This window comes from Sinocyclocheilus anshuiensis, unplaced genomic scaffold, assembly GCF_001515605.1.
Source record: "Sinocyclocheilus anshuiensis isolate Anshui unplaced genomic scaffold, SAMN03320099.WGS_v1.1 scaffold385, whole genome shotgun sequence".
Taxonomy (NCBI): Eukaryota; Metazoa; Chordata; class Actinopteri; order Cypriniformes; family Cyprinidae; genus Sinocyclocheilus; species Sinocyclocheilus anshuiensis.
In genome coordinates this window covers 783,087-809,305 of record NW_015539876.1, presented here as the reverse complement: position 1 = coordinate 809,305, position 26,219 = coordinate 783,087, and the positions used below count along the sequence as shown (strand labels likewise).

Sequence of the window (26,219 nt, the reverse complement as noted above, 5' to 3'; positions counted from 1 at the left end):
TTAGAATTTTATGAAAAATAACTGTCATGTTCACAGAACTTCACACTGCCCCAACAGACACCAACAGACTTCAAGTCAGGGAGAGTTAACTAGGGGGGAGAATGGATGATCTTGTAACAACAATCAAAATGATACTGTTATTAATGTCTTTGGTAATATTGTAAGGCAGTTTTATTATAATAATAATATATTGTCAAATACATTTCCGTTGTGAAATTTCCCTAGCGCTGTAGCGATCGATCTGATCGCATTCCCTCTCGCTTTGCGGTTGGTATACTCGGCCACACCCATCGCATAAAGTTCTGGCCTCTCCTCCCAAAGATCGAAAAACTGTTCCTCTTTCTGGTTTGTCCAGAAACCTGCCATTTTTAAAGTTATTTTCCTAAGCGCGCCCAGCACCTACTTGCAGTCTTGCCTCATTGTCATGGCAACGGCTCGTGGCCAGGTCAGATTACGTCAGTTTGTTGTCATTTGGTGGAAAATCATATCACACTGCTCAGACATTCCACGACCCAACAAACGCCGATTAAACATGTTCAGTTGGGTTAAAACCAACTCCGACCAACGCCGACAGGGGTAACACACTGATCTAACAAACTCCGACATACTAGTCTGTTGGCGTTTGTCGGTGCGGTGTGAAGTGGCCTTAAGGTAACAATTGCAGGTCACTTTTTACAGTGCACAAGTCTAGAAAGTTTTATTTATTTTTATATTTATATTATTAATTTTTATTTATTTTCTTAAGCAAGTGTGTTTCTTTACAGTTCCTAAAATCAGGACGTTACATGATCATACTCTCGCTAAAACTACACAGGTAGTTTTGCATGTCCGCAGTTTGACGTCATTTTGGCTTACAGTCCAAAAATGATCTACCCTAACATTGAACTGATGTGACAGCACTTTGATATAATCTGTCTCTTTATCCGAGGTGCATTTTTTTAGACACAAATCACATTACTATCTTTAAACGATGACAGAGGTTTGGTTTGGTTTGGTGTTTTGCTGTTTAGCATCACAAGTGTTGTCTCAGTACAAGGTAAGTCCTGTGTGGTTGTGTTTGAATTAGCCCCTGCAGCGGACTCTCCTGATTGTGGCTTGAAACAATCAGTATGTCGTATAGTAGGCTATAGGCCTACTTTAGATTCAAGAATCACATTTGATCTCTTACCATTTAGCTGATGAATGTATAGGCCTAGTAGTGATTGGGGAGCGTGCCTCCTTCCCAATGTTTATAATGGGGTGAAAGATTTTGCCAGAGAAAACAACCTGCTGAATTAAATTTAAAAATACAGCAACGAACTGTAAGTAGCTTGTCAGTTACAGAAATATGCTTTTTGCATACATCAGATATGCAAAATGTAGGCTAATATGTAAAACAAGTTGATGTGCTTTAACGTGAACAATATACCGAAGTCCTATTTGATGATCTGTTTGAATTTGTTACATGACGATCATTCCTTTGTGTTGCAGATGATGGTACAAACGTTATTCAAGGCCACTGGTTTATGCTTCTCTTTCACTGAATATCCTCCCTTTTTCCACATAAATATTTGTGACCAAAATATATTTTAAATATATGCCAAAAATGTGTTGTAAACAGTGAAGCTCAATAAAATATATTTTTGAAATAGAAAATTTGGTAACACTTTCTATGAAGCCCGTATTTATAATACATTATAAGGGTATTCTTAGCAGTCATTATAATGTCTTAAGAATACCCTTATAATGTATTATAAATACGGGCTTCATAGAAAGTGTTACCGAAATTTTTGTTTAAACCCTCATAGAGAGAGCGCAAAAAATATTTTCAATGTTTTTTTTTTAAATATATATATATATATATTTAAAATATATTTTCAAAAATATAAATTAGCAGAAAATATATTTATTCAAATATATTTTGAAGCATATTTTAGCAAATATATATTTTTTATATTTTGAAATATATTTAAAAATATATTTGACTATATTTCTTTGCAATATGCAACTGCGTACAAGAATAATGTAAGAAAGAATATGAATGTATCTTCAAAATACAGAGATAAACAGCAAAAACACTTTTTATTATGAAGTATCTACCTATTTTAATTTTTGTTTTGAACGTATGGTAAAAACTGGTCAAATTTACCAACAATCACATCTAAAAAATATACACTTTTTGATATACCATAAAAAAATAAAATAAATAAAAAAAACAGGTAGCCCATCTGAATTAGGACATTTAGGCTATCTCTTTATTTATTCCTTCTCTTTCTAGCTTGTACTTATTTGAACAATGTCTAGAAACTTGGTATTACAAGCACTTCCTGTATCTGTTTGCCTCTTTAAGAAGAATCGCTTTATGTATCCCCAAATTGTAAGTCACTTTGGATAAAAGCGTCTGCAAAATGACTGAATGTAAAATGTAAATGTAGACATATTACACATTCTAGCACACATTTTCAATTTTTATATTTTCACAGTGTATAATCACTGTGTAATATTTTCAGTACGGTATCAAAGTCAGTGTATTTAAAAGGCCTCAGGGATACAGAATTCAAAACTGTATTGTACACACAACAAGATTAAGTAACAAAGTATAAACTGAGGCACTTGTTCCTGACAATAATACAGATGTCTTTGCTCTGTGGTAAACCACACCTACTGCTTTTACTTACTCCAACTGATAATGACTTTTAAAAACAGAAGCATAAAAACATGAGTGAAGTACTTGAGCTTTTTTAGCTTTTAGTTTTATTACTATTTTAATATGCTGAATGGATGTGATTACGGTTCATTACTGTTTGTATCTTGTTTGGTTACATGAGATATCTTCTGCCATTGTCTGTAGTTCATTTGTATGTACAATAAATGAAAATACATTAAATCAAGTCATATGACCATATAATATTGGAAGCCTACTGGAACAGCATTTTGTACATAGCCATTTTAAACATTCTCTACATGTTCTTTTACTTTTAATGATCTAAAACTCTCCTGGAGACGACTCTCTAAAACTCTCCAAACTCACCTATGTCAGCATATACAGAAGCCTCGTCTGACCCAGCTTTTGTCAACTTCACCCCTGAATGAAAAGAGGGCACAGTTACCATGCCAACCCATACAACTATGCACCATACCTGTGTCACTGAACCAAAAAACAGAGAAAACCACAGATTTGTGTGTTTGTTTTTCCTTCCTTTCCACTCTTTAGTTTAGACACTGAGTTCCTAATTTGTATGGATTCAATTATATTTAAGTAGCCTAGGCCTACTAGTATTCCTGAATTGTGTTCTGCTGGGAAATGTCTTCCCAATCCTGGAGCAATATTTTTAAATACTCACTGCAGCACGGAGGGTTGGTCTAGGTCTTCAGTAATATTTTCCTCATCCTCCAGGCCAACTGACAGACGAGCGAGCGTATTACTGATGCCCAGCTCTTTCCTCTCATCCTCAGACACTGAAGCATGAGTCATACTTGCTCTGGAAAAGAAAGGGCACACCATGCGAAATGGAGGTGGATGAAATGTTCCCTCAAAAGCAGTTTTTGATTGATTTTCCAGGATAAATCATGATAACATTGGACAAGATATGATATCAAGAAGACTTAGCGAGAGAGAATTCAGTGACGTTATCACTGCCATTCTAGTAAATTACTTGTGAACCATAAATATCATAAACCTGTCACAATGATGTTTCAAAAGACAAGATGTTCTACAATGAGGCCAGCTGTTCAGACAAGAAACGTGTTGTTTCTGCAATTTATTTTTACTACAGTACAACATTAAAGCGCTCACGCCCCCTTGTGGCAATCCAAAATAAGTTTTTTTAGGGTTCACACATACATCCACACTTATTACAACCAAGCATACTTTCATAAGCATTTCACAAAAACAGAGAACATACTTAACGTTTTTTCTTCTTCTATATGCTCTAGAATTAAAAAAAAATTTTTAATCCCGAAGAACATTATAGAACATCTTGTCTTTTGAAACATTGTGACAGGTTTATGATATGTGACCCTGGACCACAAAATCAGACTTAAAGGCACAGTATGTAAGATTTTTTTATTCAAATATCCAAAAACCACTAGAACAGTGTTATATATTTTGCTGACTTGTGTACTTACATTATCCCAAATGTTTCGAAGAATGTTTAAATACAGAGAAATAAGCAGTTTTAACTAGTGACACGGACCGTGTCCATAGTGTCATTGTGTCACCTGCCAATGACGTCATAACACCTCGATTTCCGGTTTTGTTTTGTAGAAAACATGAAAACACCAAAGACGCTTTAATATGTTGTGAGTTTTATTAGACCGGTGACGACCGCACAGAATAGCATAATAACAGAACGTTCAAATGTATCTAGTATGATAAAACAGCGCTGCTTTTTCCCCCCACATACGCACGACGGGAAAGAGCGGAAGCGGTCGACTGTGGTATAATAAAAGCTCCGCTGCTTTCGAGTCGTGTGTCACGCTCGTTCAGCGGCCTCGTTTCGCTTTGACGGCTTTCAGCCTCACCCTGCTTCATTCTACTACGTTAATAAATCATTAGCTCATCCATGAACATGATTTCTGCCTGAGTCCCGTCGGATTGCATCGGCTGTGGGGATGAAGACGACAACTCCCATGATTCCACACTCAGTCACGGCGTCATCAAACTACGCCTTTGTCTCTTTGTTTGTTTTGAATACGCGCCCTCTAGCTGCGAAAAATTACATATTGTGCCTTTAAGTCGCTGGGGTATATTTTTAGCCATAGCCAAAAAAACATTGCATGGGTCAAAATTATTGATTTTTCTTTTATGTCAAAAATCATTAGGATATTAAGTAAAGATCATGTTCCATGAAGATATTTTGTAAATGTCTTACCGTAAATATATCAAAACTTAATTTTTGATTAGTAATATGCACTGCTAAGAACTTCATTTGGACAACTTTAAAGGCGATTTTCTCAGTATTTAGATTTTTTTTGCACCCTCAGATTCCAGATTTCAAATAGTTGTATCTCGGCCAAATATTGTCCTATCCTAACAAACCATACATCAATCGAAAGCTTATTTATTCAGCTTCGAGAAATTGACCCTTATGACTGGTTTTGTGGTCCAGGGTCACATTTATGGTTCACAAGTAATTCACTAGAATGGCGGACTCTTGAAGGAGTCAAAATTTCAACATTCTAGGAATAGAGGTCTTATCTAGCAAAACAATAGGTCATTTTCTAAAAAATAAAAATAAAAATAAAAATGTATATACTTTTTAACCACAAATGCAATTGAATGTTGAAATTTTGACTCCTTCAAGAAGAAATAGCAAAGCAAGTGTATGTCATATCTCATGTCTGCAGACACTACTTGTGCAAACTGCAGCAATGGTAGCTACCTCTAGGACTTGTACCTATATTTAGTTCTAAGAAAAGCGCAACACATACTCTAGCATCACAGACGTGGCACAATATCTATCACCTTAAACATCTAGGTCACACAAACAAGAAAAACACAAAGGATATAATAATGTATTAAGCACAAATACTAGTCAAGCATAAGGACGAAGAGTAGATAAATGAAGGGTTATTGATGAATGTGAGTATGAATAGACATATTTCGTTTAATGATCATACATGAAAAAAATCTACTTTTTGCAGCATTAAAACCAGCATCAACCAATGACTCTGAGCATCTGCTCTGTATGTAATTTTATCACCTGGAAACCTATTAAAACAAATTGCATCACCAGCAGATTTATTGGTCCCATGGCCATGACTAAATAATATTTGATCACCCAATTGGTTGGTTTCGGAATTTAATATCTATCAGCACAATAGCGGCAAAGCCTGTGGTCTGATGTTAGTGGCACCTTGGACTCTTTTAAAGTAGCCTACATGTCATCTAATTTGGATTGCAATATCAGTAGTTTCTCTTTATCTTAATTCTACCTTATCACAATATGTACTCTTTTTTCATGGCAAACTCCTTACTGAACTTTATAAAACTTTTTGTATTTTACAAACTTCGATTTCCGATATTATTTATTTTATACTCGTAAAATATAACTTATTTTGGTAAAACTTTAGTTTAGGGACCAGTTCTCACTATTAACTATTATTGCTCATTAGCATGTATATTACTAGCATATTGGCTGTTTCTTAGTACTTCTAAACCACATATTAATGTCTTATTCTGCATGACCATATTTTAGATCCCTTAATCCTGCCCCATACCTAAACATAACACCTTACTAACTATTAATAAACAGCAAATTAGGAGTTTATTGAGGCAAAAGTCGTAGTTAATAGATAGTTAATAGTGAGAATTGGTCCCCCAAACTAAAGTGTGACCCTTATTTTTCAACAGACCTGAATTAAATTTCCAGTAATGTTGAGAATTGTAATGGGTCTTAAATTATCTAATAATTATCTAATAAGTATCATTAGGCCTTGCTTCATGCTTGTTAATAACTCCTTCCTCTCTATGCATTCTTGAATATCTTTGAACAACAAATGTCTAATATCTTTCTAAAAGAATCTATAGAATTTGGCCATGAGCCCATCAGTACTTAACATTATTTAAGCTCACATCATCCAATTCTTCTATTCTTAAATCGGACTCACACAATTCGGTAAATTAATCATAAATCTTGGGTATGAAGTCATTAACTCCATCCAAAAAATGGGAAGAATTGGAGTGGGATTACACAGATGTGTAGAGAATATTATAAAACGTGAAAACTTCCTTTTCAACATCCTTGCACTCTGCTCCATTTATCAATAAACTTGACATATAGCCTCATTTTCCTGTCTTCTCTTCTTTAAATGCGTTCCTCTATCCACAAATGCACCTTGGAGTTTTTTTTTACAGTAGCCTACACATCATCTAATTTGGATTGTAATATCAATAGTTTATCTTTATCTTCACTACTTAATTCTGTCTTATCAAAATATTTACTAATTTCCTTGAAAAGTACACTAGAATAGATGACAGTATTTAAAAAAGAAAATGTGTGACAGTTTGTGTGTTGCAAAGCAAGTTGGTACATTTATTATTTGGGCCATCCTTTAATACTTACTTTATCTCAGACAGCATTAGGTATCTTTAAAAAAAATAACCAGTAGAAACTTACATTACAGGCATTTTTCATCAAATATATCACATTCTAAAAAGTTTGTATTTTAAGCATGTAATTTATAAATAACTGTCATTTACATTGCAAAATTGTAAACAGAGTCGTTTAAATCGAGCCTTAGACGGCTTTTGAGAAGGTTTAACAAGTTGTTAAATTTGTTCATTAAAAAAAATGAAACTATGCAAGATAAAATGTGCAAAAAAAAAAATTACACCATTTTTGGAAATTGGAAATGTATTTATTTTACTTTATTTTTATTTTATTTTTGGCAAGTGCATTTCATTACACTTCCTAAAATCACCAGGAAGTTAAATTCATTTGACTGTACTCACGCTATAGCCTAAAGGCAACTACAGGTCTTTGCATGTCGGCAGTTTGACAAGTCATTTTGGTTTTGGGCACAGCCCAATACTGGGATCTAACGATGAATTGATGTGATGAAAGCAGTTTGACAGCAGTTCGAGGTGCGCTTTAGACACAAATCACATGACTATCTTTAAGCGATGACAGAGGCTTGGTTTGGTGTTTTGCTGTTCAGCATCACAAGTGCTGTTTCAGTACAAGGTAAGTCCTCCTGTGGGTATGTTTTAATTAGTTCCAGTTCACTTACTCTCCTGATTCTGACTTGAAACATTAGATATGTCGTATACACTGTAGGCTATACTTTAGATTCAAGAATTACATTTGATCTCTTACCATTTAGCTGATGAATGCATAGTAGGAGTGATTGGGGAGCGTGTCATCCTTCCCTGTGTTTATAATGGCTTGAAAAATTTGACCTCCCTCCACATCTCATCTGAATGGAGAAGAGGAATGGAAATAATTCACACAGCAGTCTGGATGCAGGGACAAGTGGAGATGCAAAATGTGTCCCATGGTATCCGGACTACTGTGTCATCTTTGGCCCCAAACACTGGAGATTTCTCCATGGAGTTACATGATATACAATTATCAGATGCACATAATTACAGTTTTCATCTTAAGCTTCTTGGTCAAAATAGAAGCTCTCTGGTTTGCATTGTCTGCCTCACCATAGCAGGTAAGGATAAAATATTTAAAGCAACCATACTAGCTACTTTGCATACTTTAGCATACATAACTTGACTTTTTTTTTTGTCCTTCTGATGCTTATTTTGGTTTCAAAGCATTCATTCTATTTATTTGCAGGTCATTTCAGCCATCCTACTTTATTTAGAGAGAATGGAGTGGATGGTGAAGAATCCAGATTGTTTTGCAACTCTTTAGGAGGATTTCCTGCTCCATCCATCTACTGGCTTGTCAACCACACACAGCGTCCTCCAGAAACATCAGTCACAACATATATGAATACTCTACCTCAGTCTGAACTCTACAACATCTCAAGTGTCCTATCTATCAACATCTCAGCAGACACTGCCATATCCTGTGTCATAGAAAACAACCTGCTGAATGAAACTTTAACAGCAACAAACTGTAAGTATATTGTCAGTTGCAGTAATGTTGGTGGGTTTTATTTTTGCATACATCAGATAAAATGTAAAACAAGTAGATGTCCTGTAACATGAAGAACACAGTAGTCAAAACTTGATTTAGCTGGAAATGTACAGCAAACTAACCAATACACAATGATTAATAATATGAAGACTATGTCATTTTTGCATGTGGCAAGTTGGTGTTTTATCAAGTACATCAGAGGGACTGTCAGAGCACATGTGGGTCTTCAGCGCTGCTCTATGTGTGGTTGTTTTCTTGCTGGTGGCTACATCTCTGGGTTTCCAAAAGAAATGGGACCGAGAGCAAAAAAGAAAGCTACACGGATGTGGAGGTACCCAAGTCCTATTTATTTGACGATCTGACTGTGCACATTTGTTATAGGACAATCATTCCTTTGTGTTGCAGATGATTCATGCAGCGAGGGCACTGACATGATCGTGTTCGATATGGAGCAATGGGCTTCCCTTCCCGAGACTGATGTGTAACATGGTTTGGAAAGGCATTCTGGCTTGATACAAATAACTTACATAATGCTTATTAACTGTAATCGACTGGAAGTGATTCATTTAATCATTCATTCATTCAAACTTCATTTGAGGCCACTGGTTTAATCTTTGCTTTCATTGAATATCCTCCCTTTTCCATACAGTAAGCTAAACAAAAGACCTGCAACTGAGCACAATTGAATAAAGCAGGTCAAAAAATATGAATGTATTTGTATTCAAAATACAGAGATAAACAACTCAAGCACTCTTTCTTATTAAGTATTTAAACATGTTACACATACACTCTTGCAGTACCATTTTAAGGTATTTGGATGAAACATCTACATTTGTAGACCATGTTAAATATTGACAACATACTATGTTGTTGGGAAAGAGCTCAAAACAACTTTCATACCTTTACCTGTCTAACCCAAAGTGGTTAAACAGGCTGGAGCACAACTGCAGATGAGTTACTGTATTAGTCATATGTTACACCCCAAGGCGTTTATGATATTTTTAATTATAAATGTAAGCCTTGCACCTTGTGTTGTGTGCTGTGCTTTCCTTTGTCTCTCCCTCACTATCTCGCTCTCAGGTTAATTACCCCCAGCTGCCAATCGTTGTGAGCGTGCTTGAGACAGAGTGGAGGGGTATGAATGTAGCCTTCAGAAGCTGCTATGCTAAGGAACACTTCTCCCCAGTTCTTGACCGAAAGTTCTTGTGTTTGCCTTTGCTAGTAGCTCTGTTGTACTTAGGAATTGATTCTCATTGCCAATTGTTAGTGCTGCCTAATAGTTAATCCATGTGTGGGTAACTAAAAATGTATTGTGACAATCATTCTTAACTGCTGGCTGTGTGTTGTTAATTAGCTTGTGTGGGTAATTAAAAGGTGTATATTCTTAAACTTCAAAATTAACTTGCATATAGTGCTCTTAGTAACTACTTGAGAGTGCCTTGTTTATTTTTGTATGCCTTTTCTCCTGGTTATTGGTAAGAGAGGAAGCTCATGGAAGTTTATGTTAGTTTTCATCTTTGTTTGTGTATAGGTTAGTCAGATCCTCTAATCCTTAGTTGTGTTTGGTTTGTTATTTTAGGCTATACTCACTTGATTGAGACCTTGTTTTCTGTCACAATTTATGCTCTATACTTAATAAATGTCAGTTATCTTTTGCTTTTAAAGAATTGTCGAGTTTTCACTCGGGCTGAGGACTGAAGTGTGTTCTCCTTGTTCTCTTTTACCCTTTAATATTAATTTAATCCATTTTAATTTACTTTTCTTTGTTGCGCCTCCCACAAATCCTCTAGACTAGAAAGAAGAACGTAACATATATTACACTGTCATGTCATTCTCTCTCTGTTATCTGTTAAGGGGTGCTGTTGAGACTAAATATAATTAAAATATATTCTTCAGCAGCACTAAATGTGGCTGATTCACTATTGTATCAAAGTCTTTGAAAATAAAAGACCTAAGGGATGTATTGTACATACAATTGTAAAAGGATTAGTAGCAAACTGTGAGGCACTTGTTCTTGTCAATAATTAAAATGTCTTTGCTCTGTGGTAACCCATATTACTTCCTAATTATTCATAATAGTTCCTTGTTATTGAAATATATATAAGCACTGGTATTCTGGAATTGTTTTCTGCTCTGAAATGTCTTTCCAATTTATATATAACATATGTTATATGTACAACATTACTCCATTAATTGGTAGAAAAAAACGAGGTAACTTAATATGAAGTAAATAATTTCCAGATAATATATTAATCTCTTGGATTTAATACAACGACAGTATAAAATCTAATTATTTTGATTTGGAAACCACTTGATAATATCAACAACTTAATATTATGCTTAATATTTTTCACGGCATAACCGTCCAATGTTTTCACCACTGAAAAACCTCTTATCTATTACAAATATAATTTCTGTTGTAAAAGAATCAGCAAAAGAATACAAATTGTGAGGCACTTGTTGTTCGCAATAATTAAAACATCTTTGTGTGTGATGCCCCACATTACACTAAAGAAGACTTGTGTCTAACCCAATGTGCTGACTTAATCTTTCTTATATCAAGATTAAATGTCCACTGCAGTACTTCGTGTGAACGAGAGTTCAGCCCTCCTGAACACTATTAACACTATATAGATCATTCCGTCGCTGTGTGGTGATTGGGATCTGCTGACGCATATCAGCCAAATACTGCAGGTCTACAAGCAGAAGAGAAAGTATGTTTGCATTATGCCCAAATGGCTCTACAGCTCTCAATTTAAACACATGTAAAGCGGTGAAATATACCTATGTCAGCATATACAACGGATTCCTCTGATCCAGCTTTGGCAATTACCTCCCCCCTGCATGGAAAGAGGGCACAGTTATCATAGTGACCTATACAAAAGCATGCATAATTCTATTTTTTCTATTCTATCTACTTGTTTTTCTTTGTGTGTGTGTGTGTGTGTGTGTGTGTGTGTGTATATTAGGGGTGGGTATCTTTAGGCACTTCACGATCCGATTCCGATTCTGGGAGTCACGATCTGATTCCAAAATGATTCTTGATCTATATTTTTTCCTAATTAATTCTGCTGTGCAAATACATCTTTAGAACTTTACATTTTAACCAAAATTGCCGTTTCTATGCTTTTTGTTTATAGTTTGTTCTCTGTAAGTCAGTACTGCCATCTTAAAAATAGGGGTGTGAATCTTCACTGGTTTCACGATTCAATTTAATTACGATTATCATTCAACGATTCGATTCAACTCAATATGACGATGCGTCACATTCTCAATTTTCAATATTACTTCACATGTCTAAATTTTTATATAAATACTATATCAAATTTATTTTGTGCAAATTTTACTTAATTTTTTTAAATGATATAAGCAGGCTACTTTTTAAAATAATTACTTATTTTAAAAATAAGTGTTCTTTAAGTAGGCTATCCGAATGTTTACAGACAATAATTGTTATGGGTTTTTCTTTTGATTATTACTGCACATTTCTATTTCGATATATCAGATGTTTTGTCCTGTTCTGAAAACATAACTGACTGTGTTTACATCAATTTCGTATAAAAGTATTCGGAAATACAAGTGCATTTAACCGCAGCCGCGATCGAGCTTCAGGACATCAAACACAAAGCACACGTGAAAGTCTGTCAGTACATGAGTTTCGTGCGTCTTATACGTATTGCATTCCAAACAGCATAAATGAAAGCATATCTAAAGTAAAATACTGAAATAACGGCGTGTGGAAGCACACACTGTCAAGCAATGCGCACGTGTCTCACAGCGCATATTCTGTGCAATGAAGCCTCTAATTAGCGCACACACGTGCCATACGCGGGGAAAAACCATGCTCAGAATGAAATGTTCAGAATTGTTTGAAGAGAGAATCGCGATGCATCGGAGAACCGTTTTTTCTCACTCCCCTAATATATATATATATATATATACACCTAGCTACGTGTAAAGCTAACCGAGACTTGTCATTTGCACTTTCATATTGTCGCTCTTTTGTTAGGTTTGATTGCTTCTATTGTCATCATTTGTTTAAATAATTTTGGATAAAAGCGTCTGCTAAATGACTAAATGTAAATGTAATGTAAATGCATAACCTGACAGAAAGCACTGACCAAGGGTTAACCACAGAGCTGTGACCCCAGGCCACATAGCTGGCGCTCTCATCTCTTGCTGGTGAAGCAGCGGCCACATAGACCTGATTATCTACTGCCCTGTGAAAAGGACACAAACTGTCTTACAGCGTGCATGGGGAACTGAATAGTTCATTGACTCTAGGTGGTCTGAGATACTGACCTCCCCCTCTGCAGCAGCTCCCAGTGAGCTGGACCTGTGGTCATATTGAAGGCACCAGGATATACCAAAAGCTGGCAACCTACATAGACAGAGATATGAGGAAATCATATCAAGTATACCTACATTACATTTTAACAAAATTTTGCACTGAAATTCTTACCTTTTTTAGCGTAGATCTGTGCTAGCTCTGCAAATCTGATGTCATAACATATTCCCACACCGACTTTACAAAATGCTGCAAAGAAATACATAAACTGTATGATTTCACATCTGGAGAGAGCAAAAATATAAAGGTAACATTGGGAATGCACCAATATTTATATTCTGGACAATTCTGATCAGGCAATAGTTATGCTCCTGTTATAGCTGATAATGATAAATAACCAATATTAAAATTATATACTTTTTTCCCTAGATAAATAAAAAATATAACACTCAAAAGTTAAATAAATTATTTTAAAAGTTACAAGTGAATTTAGACATCACAACATTATAATGAACAGTATGGAGAATTGATATTCAGTCTGCTAAAGATTACAACGTTTTTAAAGATGACTAAATAAAAAAATAAAAGGAAATGTGCATGCACAAAAAAATGGCTAATATATACCCAACATTGATTCTGATAAAAAAAAAAGCCAAAAAGCAATATAGTACTAATATACTGTCTATCCTTTGATAACATAGACAAGATTTCTATAATACACACTCACGGGTTTCAAACATGGATAAACAGTTTCCCGGACTTAGTGTTTCAGACTCCTGAAACCGTATTTTCCCTGGTACATCAATATCAAAAAGATGAATCTGAAGGGAAATTAAGATAAAAGAGTATAAATGCATAAAAGTTTGAGTCATTTTTTTTTCTACTTAAGTCTAACTGTACTCAAATACTTGTTAATACATCCTGAAATATTTTGAAATATATAATATATCTATACACAGCTGTTCAAAAGTGTAGGGGTCTGTAAGATTTTTAAAATGTTTTTAAAGAAGTCTCTTAAATTCTCTAAGGCTGCATTTATTTGATCAAAAATACAGTAAAAACACTAATATTATGAAATATTAAATACTAAATATTATTAAAGTATTACTACAATTTAAAATAACTTTTAATATATTTTAAAATGTCATTTATTCCTGTGATGGCAAAGGTGAATACTCCAGTCTTCAGTGTCGTATGATCCTTTAGAAATCATTCTAATATGCGGATGTGGAGCTCAAGAAACATTTCTTATTATCATCAATGTTGATAACAGCTGTGTGAAACTGTGATACATTTTTTTTCAATATTCTTTGATGAATTTACAGTCCAAAAGAACAGCATTTATTTGAAATAGAAATCTCGTGTAACACAAAAAATGTCTTTACTGTTACTTACTTTCCTGTGTTTGACAAGCAGCTTTCCATCAGGTCCAAAAATTGAGCAGGTGTTATAGAGCTTTCCTCCATCCTCCTCAGGAATGGAACCTACAAAAAAAAACACAGTCATGTAAGGGGCAAGGAAATTAATGGCATCAAATACACTAACATGTTGTTTTGTGTCTGAGAGTCTCACCGCCCACTAAATAAACCCCACACTCCTTGGCTGCCTCCGACAACACCTGTGTGGACTCTCCTGGGATCTTCTCAGCATACTCAGCAAAGAACCCGGGTCCATAAGGGGAGTTGAAGCACTCCTGGATTATAGATTATTAAATGCCATATTTTGATATAAACCAATATTAATATATCAGACAATCACATACATTATGACAGTGGTGAGCAATATATAACCTAAGATATAGAATGTAATACTTACAGGTAACACTACAACTTTTGCACCTTGTCCTGCAGCCTCCTTCACAATTTTTTGTGCTCTTCCCAAGTTGTCCGCCTTGATCTTTGACACATGTAACTGCGCCAAAGCCAAACGAAACTCTAGGATACAGAAGATCAATTGTTTGATTATTAGCCGCTGAAGGATCAATGATTCACAACTTTTGTACTTTTGTCAAAGGGGGTGGTGCAGCCAAAACAAAAACATGTTTTTAGTTTCATTTTAGTTTTTGGTGATTGAAGTTAGGGTTGGGCGAACTTACCACATACACAGAGTAAGGAGAGATGACTGATAGGACAATGGCGAATGATTTGACAAATATCTATTCTTGTAAAATGTGTGGTAGCGGCAGTACCTACCATTGAACTCCGTAGTATAGAGTCCATGTGATTGCGAATCTCCAAAGTGAAAGTGAAAGTAAAATGAGAACGCATTCGAAAGCGGTTTCAATGCCCTGCATATTAGTAGCGGCTCCCTGATGCCCGCAATTTATATACAGTACAATTACCCAACGATATAATTGCGAGAGAAAGTATTGAAATGTTAGATGCCGGCTCAACATCGTGATGTCTGTCAGCCATCGGCAATGGACGATGGCATCGTCTATCGGCCCAACCCTAATTGAAGTTAAATGCACAGTCAAAACATGATTTGTATGAACCACATCTGAGTCAAAACATTAACAACATGATATCTGTTTTTAGGTTCAAACGTTTGAACATTTAATCAATCTTCAAGTTGACAGTTCAATGCAAAGTGAAACCAAGCATGTTGGCATGCTAGGTTCAGATAAATGCCAACTAAAATTGATCAACCAGCATAATACGAACATTGTACCACTCTGAATATAAAAAATATACTCACTCGACAGTGCCTTAAATATACCAGACATTGTTATACTGCTCGGAACAGACAGACACAGTACAGTAATAGTAATCAAAGCCACTAGAAGGCAAGTCTGCAACCTTTAGCCAAAAAAGCGTAACGGCTAATGCTAACGCTTTCGCTTTGGCAGTATGTGGAAAAGGAAACCAAAGGCTGTTTTTTGAATGGATGTCAATGGAGGAGAGATTTCACTACGCTGAATAAACAGCTTTTTAGAGGAAACAGCTTATCATTTAATGAATCGACAGCCTATCGGCTAATCTTCAAAATATTTTACACTAAACAATAATTTTGGATTGAACTATTTTCAGTTTACACCGAAAAAAATGCCATTTTATAAGAGAAGTCGCTGACTTTTTGCGACAGTTGGGATTCAGTTTACGGCACTTGTCATTCCTATGGTATCCGTAAACGGCGATTGAGTGTCGCACAACTCTAACTGACTGAAATTCAAAGACGTCAAAGTTGTAATGTGATTGGTTATTAAGACACACGTGATCCAAGTTGACCGTTACGCTTTCTCCAATAGTAAGTAATACAGACTCTCGTATTCATAAATATGTATACATATACCCAGAGCCAATGGCTCTGCATATACCTGTCTATGCTCGTATCTCCCAGTAGTAAGACAATCTCCAATAGTAATGCAGGACAATCTCCGCCTACTAAAATACATTCAAAATAAAAGTCCTCTCTTGGCTGTCGTATTTGCTTTATCTCTGTTTGGAATTAATTATTTTGAACCATTCTATAAAGCATACATACGTAAATTTCCTCTCAGTTAGCTTCTAATATAATAAAATGCATAGAGTTAAAATAAACGAGTATTTACAAAAAAATCCTTTATGTAATACCGCATCTATCCTACACGTGGCGCAGTTAAACAAACAAACGCCCGTGTTAAACACAAGAGAGGAAGACGTACCAAAACACGCTGATATACAGAGTTAGTTGTACAGTTAAATAAATGTTTTCCTTGTTGATTTCGCTTTAGGTGGGCTTAACGTTTCTACTAACGAAAACGTTGAATGTTGCATGATTTGGACGTTGGTTATATTATTGTAACCTAAACCTGAGCAGATGAATAGCAACAAGATCGGTGTCTTGGCCAAACACGTGTTTCTGTGCAGATATGCATGGAGAGAATTATGTACAAAACATGTCCTTGGTAGGAGGTACATGACCTTTGCTAAATGTAAACCAATCAGATTTTCTCAATGTACCTCAAAATTGAGCACTGCATTTGCAGTTCTGCCAGCAAGGACCTTGTCTTTGACAGCTTGCATGTTCAAGCGCAAAAATCACAACACAGATAACAGCAGTCTAGAGAAAGAGGAAGTTGAAAATGATGAGGCAGAAATAGAGGAGCTATTCCAGCAGCAGATCCCCACAGGTATTGGTGAAGAAGAACACAGGGTCTTTATTGTTCATCCTGATGTGAAATGGGGCAGCAGAAAGCAATATCTGACCACAGGTAAAAGTATAGACTGATTTCAATCAGTGGATAAATGTGACATATTGCATAATGTAGAGTAGTTTCCTTTAACAGCGGCACTTCAGATGGAAGAAGCTGTGGGTCTGGTGAACACTTTGTACAACTGGAGTGTTGCTGATAAGATTATCCTCTCCACCAAGACACCAGAGAAGAGAAGAATTTTCGGCAAAGGAAACTTTCAGACTCTGACAGGTATTAGCTTGCTGGTTTTGAATAAATAAGATATCTTAAACACAAATTGAGATCTTTCCTTTGTTCTGCTACATTTCTAAGAAAAGATCAGAGCTACTCCTGGGGTCACAGCTGTTTTTGTGAACGTTGAACGTTTTTCGCCTTCCTCGGAAGTGAGTATTCAGAGCATTATACTGTGATTGCATAGATTCAGTTCAAAGACTTCTAACACGTGTGCATAAAAGACCATGAAAATCTATTTAGAATATTATGAGTCATGAAGAATCTATATCATTTCTATAAATAGTACTAGATTCACTGTGGCTATAGTATAAACATAACTTGTTATACTTTGAATATTGTTGTAATTAAAGTGTTAGTCATTTTTTCTAAGAAACATGCAATGTGTTATACTTGTGTTTCAGAAAGAATTGCAGGAAGCCTGGGGAGTAAAGGTGCTTGATAGATACTCACTTGTTCTGCATATTTTCCGCTGCAACGCTAGAACAAAAGAGGCCAAACTGCAGATCTCTTTGGCAGAGATTCCCTTGCTCAGGTAAATTATGTAAGTTATTCACTATTTTTCTAATCTATATTGTTTCCTGATGAAATCAACAATCCTTTCCTAGCAAACTCTCCAGTTCAGAAGTTTGAAGCTAGTGCAATTTTTAAAGAAGATTCTAATGCTCTCCATGGCTGCATTTACTTGGTCAAAAATACAGTGAATAAATATTTAGAAACATTTAAAATTTACAATTTAAAATAACTGTTTTATATTGTCATACATTTTAAAAAGTAAGTCATTCCTGTAATGGAATAAAGCTGATTTTTCAGCAGCCATTGCTCCAGTCTTTAGTGTCAGCACAGTTGTGCTGCTTAATATTTTTGTGGAGACCATGAACCATGACTTTTTTATTTTATGTTATTTTATTGTTTTCTTAAAGCTCAAAATAATTTTTTGAAAGTTAAAAGAAAACAGACAAATAGATTAAATAGAAATCTTTTGTAACATTATAGATGTCTTTATTGCCAATTTAATGCATCCTTTACTGAATGAAAAAAAAAATCACAATGAAAGGTGATGGCCCTGGTGAGTTTTATTTTGTTCAGTTTGATTCTTGTTTGTGTGGTATAATGGCATTTCTCACTAATAAGTGAACACTAATTAGTGTAAACACAGATTTACCTAAATATTTTGCTCTTTCGACACATAAGATCACGCCTGAGAAATGAAGTTGCTAACTTAGACCAGCAAGGTGGTGGCTCAAGGTACATTATGGGCTCAGGTAAGGACTAAAATGGGCTTATCACACTTGAAACTTAATTTTGAAGCCCTGGGTTAATATGTTTAACTGCAGCTAAAATATCTTTACAGGTGAAACCTTGTATGAAATGCAGCAGCGATTGTTGAAGGAGCGAGAGCTAAAGATCCGATCAGCCCTGGAGCGACTTAGGAGGAAGAGGCATCTGCTGCGCTCCCAGCGCAAACACAGAGACTTTCCCATCGTCTCTGTCATGGGCTACACTAACTGTGGTGAGGTTTGGATAAATATGAACCTGTTAATCTATTATATGAGATTGTAAGAAACACATTAAACAGTCTTTGTTTCTAAAGGTAAAACAACTCTGATTAAAGCGCTGACTGGAGATGCTGGTCTCCAGCCTAAAGACCAGCTCTTTGCCACTCTGGATGTTACAGTACATGCAGGACAGCTGCCAAGTCACATGACTGTACTGTATATAGACACCATTGGCTTTTTGTCCCAGCTCCCTCACCAGCTTATTGACTCTTTCTCTGCCACGCTGGAGGATGTAACACATTCTGTATGTACCCAGGGCACAACACTAACAAGCTTTTTTATTTTTAGCAATGTTATAGAAAGTTTTAACGCCCTCTCCTTTTGCAGGACCTCCTAATTCATGTGAGAGACATCAGTCATCCAGAAACTGTGAATCAAAAGGTCAATGTACTGAATGTACTAAAGAATCTACAGATTCCAGAAAGACTACTGAATTCCATAATAGAGGTGCACAATAAGATTGACCTCATTGAAGGGTGAGACATCTTTTTCCTGATTTGTGTAACAATTGAATCTAGTAACAAATAGTTACTAAATATTACACTTTCGAACTTACCTTGCCTCATAGTTTGATATAGACATGAATGATGCCTCAAATCTTGTGACTTAAGAAGATTTGTAACTTTTCTAAGAGATCAGACTCAGAGTGCAATTGATAATCTGATGAAAAAAAAACTTCCATTAATAGAGGAACCTGAGCCATATCTAGGGGCCAAAGAAAATCTTAAAGATATGAGAGTGGGCTGTTTTTGGATTGAGCCAGTGGAAAAAAATCACCCAGAAAAAACACAGAACATTTTAGCAACCACGTAGCAATGCCTTGCCTAGGCAATGATATATTTTGCACAACCAAACACCAATCACATTTTTATTTTAGAAACATAAATATGTTTTATACATGTTGCATAGATATGAGGTCAGTGATCCTGAGGTTATTCCAATATCAGCTCTGAAACAGCATGGACTGGAGCTATTAAAAGAAAAGATTGAAGAAGCTGTTGTTAAGTATACCGGCAAACAAACAATGACCCTCAAAGTGCAGCTCAACAGCCCTCAGTTAGCGTAAGTTTTATATAAAAATTAATAAGGAAATATATTATCTTATCCACAGACTTTTTAATTTGGTGCCCTTTGCCCTTCACAGTTGGCTGTATAAGGAGGCAACGGTTCAGGCGGTAGATAATGTGGGAGACGACTGCACCGCCAACGTCAAGGTCATCATTAGTCAAGCTGCATATGGCCGCTACAGGAAGCTGTTTCAGGTCACGTAGTAACAGACCACACAGTTTCACAGCCAGTGCCACATCATCCAAAATAATTCACACACTCAGCGCAATAATTGATGTTTAAATATTTATTTGCTTTATAAACAGTGTATTTCAAATATCTCAAAACCAATATTTTAATACAATAAATTCTGACATTGAGAAACAAAGTGGATTTGTGTTAATATACAGTATAAACCAGGGATCCTCAAATCTGGCCCACGAGATCCACTTTCCTGCAGAGTTTAGCTCTAACCCTAATCAAACACACCTGAGCATGCTAATCAATGTCTTCAGGATCATTAGAAAATCACAGGTAGGCGAGTTTGATCAGGGTTGGAGCAAAACTCTGCAGCGCATTGGCCCTCCAGGGCAAGATTTGAGGAACCCTGGTATAAACAATATTGGTAGAAAATGTGTCTGTGAAAAAAATTGTATGTTTTAACTCTCAAAGCTTGATCCAAAATTTTTAAAGGCTGCTTAATTCATCAACCATAATTATACAGTAAAAGGCACATGTAAACATATTGAGGATTGAATATTGCACATTTAGGCATTAGTCTGAATACACTTTAGTTCACTAGAAAACATGCTAAGTTTGCAAACCTTGATTGATAAATTCCTTAAAGCCTTCACATGTACAAAGATTTCACATGTAACAAGGACTTCACATATAAACCCCATTTTACTTCAAAAACTCCTTAATTAAAGCAGTTTTTTGTTGAGAGCAATAACAAGTGAACAAAATGGTACAGGACCAATGAAGTCACCTGCAATTATGTTAAGACATGTGGGTTCAGCTCCTGGTTTCTGATCTTCTAGCCATTTCTTCACACGGTTCCAGTTCTCCATGGTCAGAGTTCGGAGAGACACCCGAGGGTGTGAGGCGATGAAGCATCGATCTGTCGTTAAATTCAGGCCTGCTACAAAAAAACCCTCTGTGCAACAGAAATATGCAGATCAGAGACCAGATATTTAAGAGCAGAGGTATGAGGAACCAACTTTTTTTTTTTTTTTTTCAAATATATCAAAACAAAAGCTTTTCTCACCAGGTCGACCAAGCTGTTTCTGGCATTCGAGATAGTGGATCAGCTCTTCTGCATTAGGCTTATTGGCCCAAAGGTATGGGATAGCAGGCCATAACTCCTTATGGCGTGATGTTGACTGGTCTTCATATGACAACACGACTTGATAGCCTGATGTCCATAGGCTCCGCAAGGTCAAAAGGACCTCCTTTAAGAATATGTATGAGACAAAACAAACCAGTAACATATTTCAAGCCTGTTTTAGTTTAAAGTGTTATTCAAATCAGTGCAAACTTCATAATGTTTTCATATACACTGCCAGTCAAAAGATTGGAATAATTAAATACGTTTCTTATGCTCACCAAGGCTGCATTTAGTTGAACATACTGTAAAAACAGTAATATTGTATAATATTATTACAATTTAAAAATCTGTTTTAATATATTTTAAAATGTAATTTATTCCTGCAATGGTAAAGCTGAGTTTTCAGTGTGTTCAGTGTCACATGATCTTTCAGAAATCATTCTAATATGCTGATTTAGTGCTCAATTATTAATAATCGTTCTTATTATTGTTAATGTTGAAAATAGATTTTGCTTCTTAATATTTTAGAGGAAAAACTGATACTTTTTTTTCAGAATTCCACATTTATTTGAAATAGAAACCTTTTTAATACAGAAATCTGTTAAATGTCTCGGTTGCTTTTGATCAATTGAATGTGTTCTTGCTAAATAAAAGTACTAATTTTTTCTCTTTTTTTTTTTAAATCTTGTATCATGTTTTTCACAACAATATGAAGAAGGACAATTGTTTTCAACATTGATCATAACAAGAACGCACCAAATCAGCTTATTAAAATGATTTCTGAAGGATCATGTGACACTGAAGTCTGGAGTAATGGCTGCTGAAAACTCAGCTTAGCCATCACAGGAATAAATGGCATTTTAAAATATATTAAAATAGAACACAGTTCTTCGTTTTGTAATAATATTTCACATTATACTGTTCTTACTGTTTGATCAAATAAATGCAGCCTTGCTGAGAATTAGCTATTGATAATTAGCATGCTGAGAGTTTCTCACGTTGCAAGGGCACAGTTTAGAGCCAAAGATTTTCTTCAGAGAATAGATGAATTCCTCATGCCGTTTATAATCCAGTCCTTCAAAATGACTACAAGCCAGGATGATTATTTCTTTGGGATGAGATTCAAGCCATGAAGCAACTGTCTGTAGAGTTTCCTACAAAACACAACATGTTAAAAATCAGAAAATGTACAAAACAGAATAAATGGCAAATTTGAATAGCTAATTCATTTCAACACTCATGTACTTACAACGACCGTTGCATGTGTGTAAATGACATGAGTGAAGTAAAGTTCATTGGAAGAATCATACTGTTTGTGGGCAATTCGAAGATCAAAGTATCGAATGCCTGCTGTAAGTTGCTCCACAATGGTTTGGACCTGATTAATTTATAACACAATAAAGGGCTTTGATACAATGGTACAAATACATTTCTCATGTAAAAACGCATGAATTTGCACAAGACATAAACTCACTCTTTGAGAGCTAAGGGAGAGACACTTTGTTCTGTCTCTGCTATGAAATAGTACGCATTGTAAACAGTCAAAATAACCATTAAGTATAAGCCTGCCTGAGTGGTAGCCCATCTGTAAATAGCTGGCCGTGTGAAACAGCAGAAAACTCCATCCAGTAACCTAAATGTGTCTGACTCAGATCGGAGCAGAGGAGAAGTGATATCCAGACAGCTCATTGCATCATGGCTACCTGAAAACAAATGAGGGTTCATTATTGTCTGCATTGATAAGGATGTTTCACACACAAAACACGTTCTATGCAATAATATATTAAATCAATCCTAAAAATATCATAAAATTACATAAATAACATTTAATAAATACATTTATTAGTTTTAATTTCAAAATCATAAAAAAAATGTAACTGAAACTTCCTTGTGGTCCACATGGGTTATGGGGGCTCATTTCCGCTCAATATAATATAATAATATTCCGCCTAAATAACTAAATATATAAATACATAAATAAATTCATTCATTCAAGGGGGGAAAGTCTTTGTGAGATAAAAAGTCGCAATTAGCTGAATTTCGAGATGTAAACACAAGAATTCCGAGGGGAAAAAAATTGAGAATTGCGAGATGTAAACTCAGAATTCCGATAAAAACTTAAAAATTGTAAGATGTAAATTTAGAATTCTGAGAACGAAAGTCAAAATTGCGAGTTTATAAATCTAAATTCTTAAGAAAAAAAAGTCGCAAATACCCTTTTTTTGTGATTATTATTGCGTGGCGAGGCTCACCTGGTATTGAGAGATGTGTTAAAGGGACATCCCACAGTTTCTCTGGCAAACATGACATCCATTCCTCGTGATTAATGTCACCCTTTCCAATGTGATCCATTAGTTAACTGGATCATATAAAACAGTAGCTCTTTACAAATGAATCTAAATGGCTGCGTTTGAAAACAAAATGAGTTGATCAGCTGAAACAGTCCGCGATTGAGCGAATCAACAGATAACACATCATCGATAATGAGGTTCAAAGCCCAACTCTTTGTAAAAGTGACCACACAACCTCAGCAGTTAGCGAACATCATGTTTTACGAAATTGAAAGGGGTTTTAGAAGCGTTACGATCATTCTTTCCCATGAAAGTCTCGTGACGTGTTTGCTCGGTATTTCCTCGTTCCCTGCTTCTTCCGTCTGTCAGGCTTTACAGCTGCTTACAGAACAGCATTTTTATTCCTGTTGTCGCTGAGTTAAACCGCCTCGAAAAACAGATTTTCCTGTACATGATCACTGGTCATTCCAGTTATGCAGTACGTCTTCATTTCCCCGTCAAGCCTTCATATTTTGGATAAAATACTACATTAAAAAAATAAACATTTCATGTTAATTTGATCACAGTAGGATATTATCAGAATATTACAAATAAGGAAACCATGTTCCCGAGTACTTAACTAATTTTCACAAATAAGTATATTCCAGGTGTTTCATAATTTTTCCTTTCTCTAATCAAAATGACAGCTATTGGTAAAATTATATGTTAAAAGCAATTTAAAAATATCAAGCAAACACTGTTATATTTTCCATATTATTTATGTATTTTACCATTATAAATAATCAAGTCTTTGACCAGAGCATATATATGAAAGCGAGATATTCCCTTTATATCATCTTTGATCTGCAAAGAGACACAAACCCCCATTATCAATGGTTAAGTTTGACTTGAGGCTTTCAGCACACTCCCTAATGAATAGCACAAGGACAGTGAAATACCGCTTTTCACATCAGCTAATTCTTGCTCCCTCTTGTTTCCGTTTGTGTGCCAGAGAAGATTATCATTATTAATAACTCATAACACAATTCTATGAATATTGTTAGATGTTTTATTTATTGGAAATATTCAGACATTAAATATGAATAATTGATATGCCATTCAGCTGTTGATATTTTTGTTAGTATAGGCATATTTGTTTGTAATGCAAACTGATATCTTGATTAAACTGGCTTAACATGCTACTATGGCAGAGAACGTGTGCAACCACAGAAATATTCTGTCTTTTCATGCTTTTCATTGTGCACCATGCAGACATATACTTATTTGGAATCATATTTCCATCGCCATTCCACACAGTAGAAAAGAGTTTATCATAGAGAATGAATAATCCTGAGTGTTTGATAATCCTGGCTTGCATTGAGTAGACTTCAGCAATTTTCATGCAAACTCTGATGCTCACAGGGAACTTATTGTGTCCTGTAATGTGCTAATGTAAAGTTGTGGTAACCTGGACCTTGATAATGACATCCATTTGGAACCAGGTCCTTAAAAATGATCAAAAGTTTAGCAAAATCAGAGGTATATATTGGAGACTGCATAAATAAGCATAGGACAGTAAGTTCAAGTCATAAAAGTCAGTGCATTACAATATTCTACCCATAACTCAAAATGATCTATCATCCTCAGGGTGCTTACACACTAGAAACCATTCCCTGACGGAGCGTTTGGCAGACAGGAATGCATAGGTTCCATTTTTGAGGGTATAGAAAGTGCTTTTGGTTGCATGATGGAGCTTCACTTTCACAAACCCTTGTGTTTTCCCTCTACATCCTTGCAATTCACCATCCCTATTGAAATGAATGGAGCTGATGCAGCATAAACTCTAGTGTGTAAGCACCCTTATAAAAAGTGTAAAATTGACTAGTATAAAAAAACATCCCAAGAACAAGAAAACACTTCTTTCTTCAAATGTTAAATACATTGTGCAGACTAAAAGAGGCTCAAGGCTCTGGTAATATGGTCCTCTTGAGCAGATTTTCATTCAGTGCAATGACGGTTGGTATGAACCAGCTCTCTGTCACAAAGTCCCCAGCTATGATGTTGAGGGAGCCGATGTTAGAACCAGGCTTCTGTTGCTTGACCCAGCTAAGTAATGTGGGATATGCAGACATCACCATATCCTTCAGTGATTCTGTGGGATGGGAGCAAATGTACTTCAGATCTTCAGTAAGGTTAATGCCAGTCACAAAGAAGCCGCCTGTGGAAAATGATGCAAATGAGAACTGATGTTTAATTTTACTTCTCCAAGAATGAATTAAAAAATAAAAGCTTACTATTACAGGAAACATTTTCACTTTTCCAAGAATAGTTTTATCAATAAAATACAATATAAAGAAAAATAAAATAAAATGAGTTACTGTTTACAGGAAACATTTTTACTTTTCCAAAGATAATTTTTAGTTTTATCAAGAGAATAATTAATCAAATTAAATTAAATATTAAAAAAATTGAATAAAATATATTTAAAAAAATGCATGGAATATTATTAAGGATTACCTGGTCGGCCATTTTGTTTCCTACGTTCAAATTCCTCGATCAGCGCTTCAGCCTTGCACTTATTTGCCCACCAATAAGGTATATGGAACCACAATTCTCTGTGGCAGTTAGCAATATTGTGCTCGTATGAAACGATAACTTGATGACTCTGGCTCCATAATTTCCGTAGTGTCACACACTCCTTGCAGAAAAATCAGAAGTATCTTTTCATGATTTTTCATAATTTATTT

General features: G+C 35.4%; 4 protein-coding genes across 8 annotated transcripts in view; 1 reads left to right on the top strand and 3 right to left on the bottom strand.

Annotated features, from left to right (window-relative positions):
- Nucleotides 1-10,919: 10,919 nt before the first annotated feature.
- On the bottom strand, nt 10,920-15,725 carry nit2 (nitrilase family, member 2). 2 transcript variants are annotated; one of them, XM_016481847.1, is made up of 10 exons: nt 15,562-15,724; nt 14,680-14,798; nt 14,437-14,557; nt 14,260-14,348; nt 13,592-13,685; nt 13,039-13,113; nt 12,879-12,957; nt 12,698-12,796; nt 11,361-11,416; nt 10,923-11,272 (listed from the first exon to the last, which is right to left on the bottom strand). In XM_016481847.1, the coding sequence occupies exons 1-10, from the start codon at nt 15,587-15,589 to the stop codon at nt 11,178-11,180; spliced, it is 855 nt and encodes a 284-aa protein (XP_016337333.1). In that variant the 5' UTR covers nt 15,590-15,724; the 3' UTR covers nt 10,923-11,177. The 2 variants fall into 2 exon arrangements, with proteins under 2 accessions (XP_016337334.1, XP_016337333.1); XM_016481848.1 differs by lacking the exon at nt 12,698-12,796 and having other exon boundaries at nt 10,920-11,272; nt 15,562-15,725.
- A 748-nt stretch (nt 15,726-16,473) lies between these two features.
- LOC107685303 (putative GTP-binding protein 6) lies at nt 16,474-20,320 on the top strand. Of its 2 annotated transcripts, none has more exons than XM_016481844.1 (10): nt 16,474-17,056; nt 17,132-17,269; nt 17,351-17,421; nt 17,674-17,804; nt 18,464-18,534; nt 18,624-18,782; nt 18,864-19,072; nt 19,156-19,304; nt 19,738-19,890; nt 19,973-20,320. In XM_016481844.1, the coding sequence occupies exons 1-10, from the start codon at nt 16,663-16,665 to the stop codon at nt 20,097-20,099; spliced, it is 1,602 nt and encodes a 533-aa protein (XP_016337330.1). In that variant the 5' UTR covers nt 16,474-16,662; the 3' UTR covers nt 20,100-20,320. The 2 variants fall into 2 exon arrangements, with proteins under 2 accessions (XP_016337330.1, XP_016337329.1); XM_016481843.1 differs by having other exon boundaries at nt 18,849-19,072.
- Nucleotides 20,321-20,488: 168 nt separating this feature from the next.
- Nucleotides 20,489-23,858, bottom strand: LOC107685304 (PI-PLC X domain-containing protein 1-like). Of its 2 annotated transcripts, none has more exons than XM_016481845.1 (6): nt 23,455-23,858; nt 22,772-22,905; nt 22,452-22,580; nt 22,201-22,356; nt 21,143-21,326; nt 20,489-21,031 (listed from the first exon to the last, which is right to left on the bottom strand). In XM_016481845.1, exons 1-6 carry the CDS (start codon nt 23,552-23,554, stop codon nt 20,799-20,801), a joined length of 936 nt encoding a protein of 311 aa, XP_016337331.1. In that variant the 5' UTR covers nt 23,555-23,858; the 3' UTR covers nt 20,489-20,798. The 2 variants fall into 2 exon arrangements, with proteins under 2 accessions (XP_016337331.1, XP_016337332.1); XM_016481846.1 differs by having other exon boundaries at nt 20,489-21,013.
- A 683-nt stretch (nt 23,859-24,541) lies between these two features.
- The window catches only part of LOC107685302 (PI-PLC X domain-containing protein 1-like), a 4,831-nt gene continuing 3,153 nt past the window's right edge, over nt 24,542-26,219 (bottom strand). For both annotated transcript variants that reach the window (XM_016481842.1, XM_016481841.1), the window contains 2 exons: nt 25,990-26,170; nt 24,542-25,690 (listed from right to left, as the gene is read on the bottom strand). In XM_016481842.1, the coding sequence (XP_016337328.1) occupies nt 25,434-25,690; nt 25,990-26,170 (438 nt within the window). In that variant the 3' untranslated portion in view covers nt 24,542-25,433. The remainder of the gene's footprint in view (nt 25,691-25,989; nt 26,171-26,219) is intronic.